Genomic DNA, 8,977 nt, shown 5'->3' with positions numbered 1-8,977 from the left:
TCCGAACTTTATTGTTTATTGATCACCCACTCACGCATCAAAAGATGGAAAGAGTGTAGAGTATTGTAAAGGGGGTCAATGAATGAAAATCAAAGGAGAGAAAAAGACAAGATAACGGTGGCATTAAGTGTGAACGTCAAGGGCACAAGTTACTGTTTGCGTGTTTGCTAAATGCTACTCATGCTCCAGTCGTTCCAGGTAATTGGGGACAACCCTCAATCATTGTGCTAACCATTGGAAAAAATACAAGCGCTCTCGGGAGTCATTCACTGCTCTCAAAGATATGTACTAAAGTTGACATATTATGTTTCCATCTTATGGAAGTGACTACAAGGAGCATCTCCAGGTGTACCAATGCCATAAGATGGGTCCGTGGTTTTACTTGTCTCACCCCTTGCGGCACAGTTGTGACCCCAAAAATCATCCAGACCCTTTCCAACATTGAGTTTGAACAACACACAAAGACATGTATAATTTATCGTTGCCATTGAAGTCCTCAAATTGCAGATATGCACAATAACTCGAGGCCGGAGCAAATACACGTATGACTTCTGAGTACATTATTTCTTTCACTTTCCATTGACCGTAGACTTTTTTGGAAGGCAAAGCCAATTTTGAAATTTCGTGCTTATGACTTGGATCAATTCAAAATAGACAAGTCCCTTGCTACAAGTAATAACCCATCAATCTTTGAGACCAAATGCTGTTAGGTTTGGCCATTCATGAAGAATAACACCCCAGCTGTAGACAGACCTGGAGCATCAACCAAGAGTGACAGCTTCTGTGAAATGCACCCCAATTCAAATGATTCCATTCGCAATTCATGTATTTGCCTTTTTGTGTCTGCAGAACGGTCAACTATGATCGTCAAGATCTGAGAGTATGCCCCCTTTCCTCTTTAAAGGCCAAAATCCTCTGTACAGACCGTCCACACGATAAGGTTTTGATCGCAAGTGTAGCCAGCAATATTCTCATTACTAGAGGGAGGTACGATTACTATTGCTATGCTGATTTCCATGCGAGAGACAGGAAGGCAAAAAAAAAATGTTGGTCATAAGATGACATTGTATTTACCTTTCAAACGTTAGTTTTTTGGGAAATACACTAGGGTAGGATAGTTTCGAAATCATTTATGTTTCCTGCATTTTTGTTTCACATACGTTCATGTACAGTATGCCGTAAGCCACATTGGTTGTAGAATAAAAGTCCTAGCAAGAGTCTACTATTTGGACTTCAATGTTTAAATAAGCTGATGTAAGTATTTGAGATTGACTGTTTTCCAGTTATGATCCGATTTCTAATCATTTTTAGTGGAGAAGTAGCACCTTCGTAAGTTCTTGGATAGGTTATCAACAGTAATATCATGGAGAAAAACACGGGCAGCAAGAGGAAAAAAAAACCTCTTTTTGCATATTTATCCAGGGACTCAGCGTCCTTGATTTATCCCAAGCGGAAACCAGCGTTTCTTTGAATTCTTAGACATTCACTAAGCACTTCACTCAAAAGGAGCCCATTTAAAACTAACTTGTATTTGTGGCTTCAAAACTCGCAATTGATGAATCCAATTGCTTATGTGTTTATTTTCTTCTGGTCAACAATCACAGTCTAAAGAGTTGGAACAAATTGGTTGGGTCATTGACCATGGGATTTCCCGATCTCAATGATGTTGGCTCCTTTCAAAGTAGACCCCTGTGGACTGATAAGAATATACTGATAATCCTGACTCTGAGCATACTCGAACAGTACTTCTTCAATGGAAGACCGGGAACGTTCATCCAGGTAGACATCCCATTCGTCCAGACACCGAAAAGGCGGAGCCATGTACTCCCAACTCGCTATCATGAGACACACCAGGGTCTTGGACCGCTCACCTCCAGACAAGCTGGACAGAGGCAAGGCCTCGCCCGCCTCACTTCCTTTCAAATGCGAAACCTTAATGTTCAGAGTCTTGTTGGTGTTGTCCAACTCCAGGTCCCCGATCAGATTATGCTGCTTCATATGAATGATGAAAAGTGTTTGCACAGAGCGGATCAGACTGAGTCGAATGGATCGATACACGTTCTTCCGATTTTCTTGCATGGCTTTGATCTTTTTGTAGCTCATTTCTACTTCCTTGAGCTGCTTGGCCAAAGTGTTGAAAGTGTTGCGGATCTTTTCCAGCTTTGAGGCTAGCTCCACCGGGGTCATTTGGAGTTGAGATTCTAATTCTTTCCTCGTGGCAGCCAACTCCTTCTGACGGGCCATGAGTTTGGCTTTGTCTACCGGTTCGGACACATCCTTTTTACTCTGATTGCGAGCTTGGGTCTTGGCCGTCTCATATCTCGCCTCTGCTTCTAAAAGGCTGCTATTCAAAGGCTTGAGCTCGGCTCGAATGGAGTTCATCGCAGTTTGAATCTTTCGAATCACGGCGTCTTGGCGACCAATTTCATCGTTGATGTCGGATAATCTGAAATTTGATATAACTTGTCAAGGTCGGGCTGTGAGATTTGCATTCACGATCCATTGGAAAATCGGAGAACTTGTGAATGTAAAATGGAAGTATGTTGAACTTACTTGGACTCCAGGTTGCATTTCGAGGCTTCGTTCATTCTTTCGGTTTGTTTGTCGAGCAGACCTTTGGTCTTCTTTTCGATGAGAGTAGATTTGGTTTTTCGTTGCTTCAGCTCTTTGACGCTTGCCTCAGTCTTTTTGATCTCTTGGCGAAGATTTGTCAGCCTTTCCTCCATTTCGGGCAAGTTATCACCTTGTTCCAAATTGGCTCGATTCAGATTGATTTTTGTCATATCTTGCTTGAGATTGCCCAACTCTTTGTTCAATTGGTGGATGGTCTCAATATTATCATCTCGCCTGGCTTCTAATGACTTTTTCTTTAACGAAAGGGCGATCAAAGCAGACTTCAGTTCCTTCACAATTACATCACATTCTTTGAGTTCAGTACTAAGATTGGCCAGATCGGATTGAGTATCTGCGGTGAGGCAGTTTATGGCACCCCGACGAGGTCTCTCCATGAAATAGGACGCATAATTTCCTTTGGTAGCTGGAATAAAACGGTAAAAATCCGGCGAAATGGCGCTCTCCGCATTCTTGGGAACATTTTTGACTTGGGAGAAGAGTTTTTGGGCCTGGACTTGATCGACCACGATGGTGGATTCAACGCGTTTGTAGTCTACGACATAGTTAAACACATCAGGATGGTCGAATTCGAGATAATCGAGCATGCCCGGCATCTCAGGATTAGTTTGAACCTTCCCATGCTCGATATTATCTTTCTGGCCGCGAAACTTCCAGATGATAATTGATGGCGGCCGTCTTCGATGGAAATGCCGCTCAAAAAGTGCTGACAAGGCCTTGCTATCTTCCCACGAGGCCACGAGAAACCCTCGGAGAAACCCCTTACCCAACTCCGTTTCCAATAAGTCGGCCAGGTTCTTATCCTTGGCAGCCTTTCCCACTAACTTGATATGCCGGCCAATAGGCCCAATCGGCTTCTCTTTAAAGTCCTTACACCGGTTGATGTCCTGGATCAGATCTTCGAACTCGAATCCAAAGCGTTTCAGATTCGACACGTTCGCATTGGTGCGCTTCCTTTTGTTCAATTCCTCCATGAGTATTTGCTTCTGTTGCAAGATCTGATCGATCTCGGCATTTTTCGGGTTCATCTCGACACTCAAATCTTCAATCTCTTTGCCTAGGTCGTCTCTGGTGCGTCCTCGCTCCTGAATGAGTCGATTTTTCCTTTTGATCTCGCCTTCGATTCGATTCAAGGCTTGATCCGCCTCTTTCTTTTCTCGGTCCCTTTGCTCATTGCGTTTCTCATGCATGGTTCTCTTCGATCGGATATCATTGGACAGAGTCTTTTCCTGGTCTCTTAATGCGGCTAGAGCACTTTCTTTCGTTTGCAGATCGACCAGGGCCACTTCCAATTTGCTTTGAGCATTCTCGTTATCCTCTCGAGCCATTTGATATTCCATGGTGATGGCTCGGATCTCGGCCTCGCTCATCTTGTGGCTTTCTTCGAGGATCTTCTTTTCATCTTCCAGTCGGTCCTTGGACTTGAGCAGTTCATTCAGGGATGCATTTTCTCGCTTGAGCTTCTCTTCCAGTTTTTGAGTCTTCTCCCGGATATCAGCGGCTTCTTGCGCTTTACTTTGAGCATAGCCCCAAAGACATTCTTCCCGGAGTTGAGCTTCCATTTGCTTGATCTCACAGTCGACTTTCTTCATGCGCTGGCACTTTTCCGCCAGGTCGTTTTTTTCCGCCCCGACTTTGCTGAGGTCTTGGCGTTTCTCGGTCAGGGTGGTATCACACGCTAATAATTCGCTATTGGCGTTCTGATACATATCTTGCAAGGCCTTAAGGAGGGTGGCACGGACAAAGAAGTCATAGAGCATCTTGTTGTCGGCGTTGTGGAAGAACACCTTGGCCTCTTCTTGTTGTAAAATAGCGATGGGATTGTTCAATTGAATCGAGAAATGCTCACAGATTCGGCGCTTTTCTTCATCCGCCACTTCTACGGATCACAGATGAAAGAAGTTTGCGGTGAAACCAAATGGGTCATATGGGTGTCTTGAATTGTATGACATACTTACTGCCCGTGTGAACGACCTGACCACGATGGTCTTTGAGAATATGAGTAGAACCACTGGACTGGCGATAAATGACCCGCTCGAAAAGAATGGTTTGACCGTAGACTTCAGGTCGATAAGCGTTAAGCCCGCCATTCCACATGCGGATTCGGATTTCGGCCTTGGTGCAATCATTGCGAATGAACGAAGCTAAATGTGACGAACGCTTTGTGTCCTTGGCCTGAGCACCTATTTAACAAAAACAAGGATGAAATCTTCACTTCCAGATGATCAAAGGGTTGATGTGGATTTGCTCGGCTCAATTGCTCCATCAGAGGCAAACTGTTCATTCAATTTAAACTATCGTATCTTCTCATTCACTGGAAATCTACATAAAAGTATGCATAGTTTCGAACACAAATCTACCTCTATTCTAAGTTATAATAATCTTCTGATCTTCGTCAATTTGGCCCAACAATGAACCTCTTGGGAATTAGAAATTCGCCCATTTAGACTGAACTATGTGACGTATTAATACACTCTCTTAGAAACTTAGATGATACGTTGAAGAAAATCTCCCGCTTAAGCGCACACTTCTTGGAGTGTTGTGGACATTTCTCAATTCCTATGAAAGGTTCGCACCCAAGCCCAAGTCTGGACCCAAATCCCAGGCGCACTCGCTTTTTACCTAATCCCAAAACGATGGCTTGCAAGACGGAGCTTTTCCCCGCCCCGTTCCGCCCACTGATGAGATTGATCCGAGATTGGAGGACCAAGTGAAGTGAAGCGTGGTTCATGAAGTTAGTCAGGTCAATCTCGCGCAGAATTCCGCTCCGTTGGTCCTGTTGGGCTTGCCAATCCAGGCGTTCACGGGCCAAACCGCTCAACCCGCCAGGTTTGAGGCTCACGTCACCGGGTCGGTCCGCCGTCAGGTCCAAGACCTTGAGGCGCTTCCGTGCCCCACCGCTGTAGCTGCGGCCGTCCGTGGCCATCCGAGCGACCGAGTCTTTCTACCCGTGTGGGTTACAAGGCGATCTAGAGGCCAAATGGCAGATGATCCGGGATTGCGGGGTTCACGGGCCCGCGGGGTTAGAGGTCGTGAACGGCCCGTCCAGTTGTCCAGTTGTTGACGAGAATCTGAACTTCCATCCTCGCAACCTAGATTTACCTTAGGGTGACCAAAAGGCCGATCAGTCAAAACGCTTAACTGGATGGAGCTAAAAAGTTCAATGACACTACGACGAAAACCTTAGAAAGAAACCTGGACATTACAGGGGCAAAATTGCTCTTAAATGATGCTTGTCTGGGCTTGTTACACGCCAGAAGAGGTAGCCAAGACCAAAGATATTACAGTTCCAATTTGACGGCAGAGTTTAGGGCGGGCCACAAAGCCAAATTATTGTTGCAAGTAATGTCAGTATTGTACAGCTTCAATGTTTTATTTGGTTCTTTCTAACTATTTTTTTGCACTTGGAGAGTGAGAGTGCGTTTGGGGCAGACAACGATTAGTACGATTAGTTTTACTTCATTAGGTCAAAAAAGTGAAGTTTGTTAAAATTTGAAACTCAGATCAGTACATAATCTTTCGCTACTGCTACTTTCATCACGTTGTCAAATGCCATCAAAACGGTTAGATAATGGGTATAAAATATCCAAATGGTTGTAAAATGGCCAATGCACTTTTCAATTCACTATCCCTGACCAACCCTATGGTCAGGGGCTTCATAGATCGGCTAATAACAATTCGTTGTTAGACCAAGTGTTTTACTATTGTAAAACTGTGACCATTTCTAGTTATAGTTTGTTTTTGATCACTCAGACATGACATTTTTTACATTGAATGACATTCTTTATATCGGTTACAAAATCGGTAAAATCTTAGGTACACAAATACATGCAAAGGAGCTCGTGAAGGACAGCCATCTAAGGAGAAGCGGAGAATAAGGCAAGAATTATCTCGAGGTGTCGTGGGTTCAGAACCCAGTACCGGAAGAAAACCTTTTCCATCCTTGTAGAGGATTTAGATCGAATCTTCATTACGGTCGACAAACGTAATTTGGCTTTGAACGGAATAAAATTGCACTCAATGACCTTTAGGACGTCGCCATCAAACTCTCCAGTAGTATGTAAAAGATGAAAATAAATTGGTGAAACATCACGACACAACAGACCACGACAAAACCTAAGGTCATGACTTTCTCCACTTAAAGAACCATAGGCATCGTTATGGTATACGACTGCTTTCTCCACTCATCAGTGCAAGCCATGCACATTGTAGCTTTAGTTCTCGTAATATAGCAACTCTGTGTGGGACATTTTCAAGGCGTTTTCATTAATCATCAATCACTTGACAACTATCACAAGTTTACACGTGCTTGCCAATGGACTTACCGCTTTTAGTTTGTTGACATGGCAAAGAAAGGAACCCAATGACAACGAGATTGCCCCTCGCCTCACCCCAGAAGACAACCCCATAATAATAACAATCAAAGTGTTCATGAACGTTCCTCGCAAAAAAGAAGATATCACACTTGTTATGGCAGATGTAACCCTGGGAAAATCAATTTCCGAGTCCAAATAATCCGAGGTTCTTTATTTGTCATGCGTATTAAGAACAAACAGCAAAGAGAAATGAACGAAGAGACAGTGCCATTATTATCCCTTAACAAGTGTGCTAGAAAAAGTCAGGGAGCACATGAATCTGGCTAGTGGCAATAAAGAGTCTGTATTGACTAATATTTTCCATGTGTTTAACTTTCTGGAGTCTTTGGTAAAGCACGTAAATCGAGTGTTCTTCGATGTGTTAGGTGAACCTCTCTTCCGTGTGGATTTGTGGCTTTGACCTCAATGGTTGATTGACTTATTCACAGATCAGTCTCAACCTTAATCGGTGTCTGGGCGGTTCCTTGGGCCGGGAAGTTCGTTCCCTCAGGTGAGTCTAGTAGTACGGCGTACAATGATAAGTTATTGATTGAGGAATATGAGGGCTCCTTAACTACGAACGTCAGGTATGTCAGACATTCAAAATCAATAGATGAGGGAGTTTTAGAGATTTGGGAAGAAAGGTTACTTCATATCAAATTGCAATACTTTGAAGTTCAATCGTTTCAGTGAACATTTCATTAATTGAGAAGTAAGAGCTTTAAACGAAAGCCGAATGCTTTGGCTGACAAACGGCATGGCAAATACTCACGCAGTCTGGAAATTAAACACTTGACGCAATTGTCGTAATCGTGATGTATGAGCCTAGGAGTCATCAGTAGTCAACCAAGCGAGTTGATCCTTACGCCTAAAGCGACCGTGGACGGCCTGGTCAGCCTGGGGGGCCAAAGTCGGGCTTTGGCACCGATCTTCCGGTTTTCAGCTAGGGATTCTCTTACATATATAAATAAATTCACTCGCGAGCTTTTGCTCAGTCCCAGAGACTACCTCAAACCAACTAAGTGTACGTGTCATTCATTTCGTATTGATTTAGATTCGGTTTGTATTTAAACGGGTAGGTACCATTATATTGGGATATTCCGACAGCGATCGTTAGAGTATAAAGAGTTAGGGGTAAGTCCGCACAGCAATCAAAGTTTTGATTAAGTGGAGCCGAGCAGCCTCAGAGGGAGTATGAAGAAGGCAAAGAATCGTTTCAAATCCGGATAATAAACGCTTTCCTTTGGAATTTTTTTAGCCTCGTCTTCTTTTTAGAGCTGTCGGTCATTATTGTCGCTAGAATGGCCAGGCTGGACAAGGTGGGCATTTCGTTTGTGGAAACTCTTGTCCACCCGAATCCAAAAGTGTGCAAAAAATGGGGTGTCTAAAAGTACCAAAATAGGGTCTCAATAAAAATAGGCATGTCTTGATGTCCAAAAATACCTGCGTCTGAAAGTGTCCAAGAAATATGAAACTTTCAAACTCAAAAATAAGCAAAAGTACTTTGAAGGTAACATTTTATTACAAAACATAGCTCACTGATGATGCTAGTAATGGAGGAAGCCATTACAACCTATATCATGAAGTTGTTACAGACTAACAAGTGTCCTTAAAATGTCATTTTCTTAATCCTTGCTCTCACTTTAGATTTCCGAAAGGAAGTACATATCATTGTCGTTACCAAAATAAGGTTAACAAAATGCGCTCAACAACTGCTATATAGCACACTTTAATTTGATTTATGTAGGTATTTGAATGGTTATTGCCCAATTATAGTTTTCGCACATAAGCTAAATTGAAAAGAAGCTCTGATACCTAAATCATGTTCAAGACCCAATGAATGGTGATTTGATAGATTGGTTCATCAAACGAATTCATTTATATAATAGTGACATGACCCTTTGAAATATAGCAAATATCTTAGGACTAGCCCTTTTGTTCACTTAAAATTAGTAAAAATCCATTGGTTTTTTAAATTGGCTTCAGTTCCC

At 43.0% G+C, this 8,977-nt stretch overlaps 1 protein-coding gene across 1 annotated transcript; it reads right to left on the bottom strand.

Annotated features, from left to right (window-relative positions):
- Positions 1-1,047: 1,047 nt before the first annotated feature.
- On the bottom strand, positions 1,048-5,555 carry LOC131885005 (uncharacterized; the record flags this gene model as incomplete). Its single annotated transcript, XM_059232925.1, is given in 4 exon segments — positions 1,048-2,446; positions 2,554-4,510; positions 4,590-4,814; positions 5,254-5,555. Coding segments are annotated over 4 exon segments (3,298 nt in total), but the record flags the coding sequence as incomplete, so codon positions are not given.
- Between the last annotated feature and the right edge of the window lie 3,422 nt (positions 5,556-8,977).

The sequence above is a fragment of the Tigriopus californicus genome, chromosome 8 (genome assembly GCF_007210705.1).
Source record: "Tigriopus californicus strain San Diego chromosome 8, Tcal_SD_v2.1, whole genome shotgun sequence".
Taxonomy (NCBI): Eukaryota; Metazoa; Arthropoda; class Copepoda; order Harpacticoida; family Harpacticidae; genus Tigriopus; species Tigriopus californicus.
This window is presented reverse-complemented; position numbering and strand designations above follow the sequence as displayed.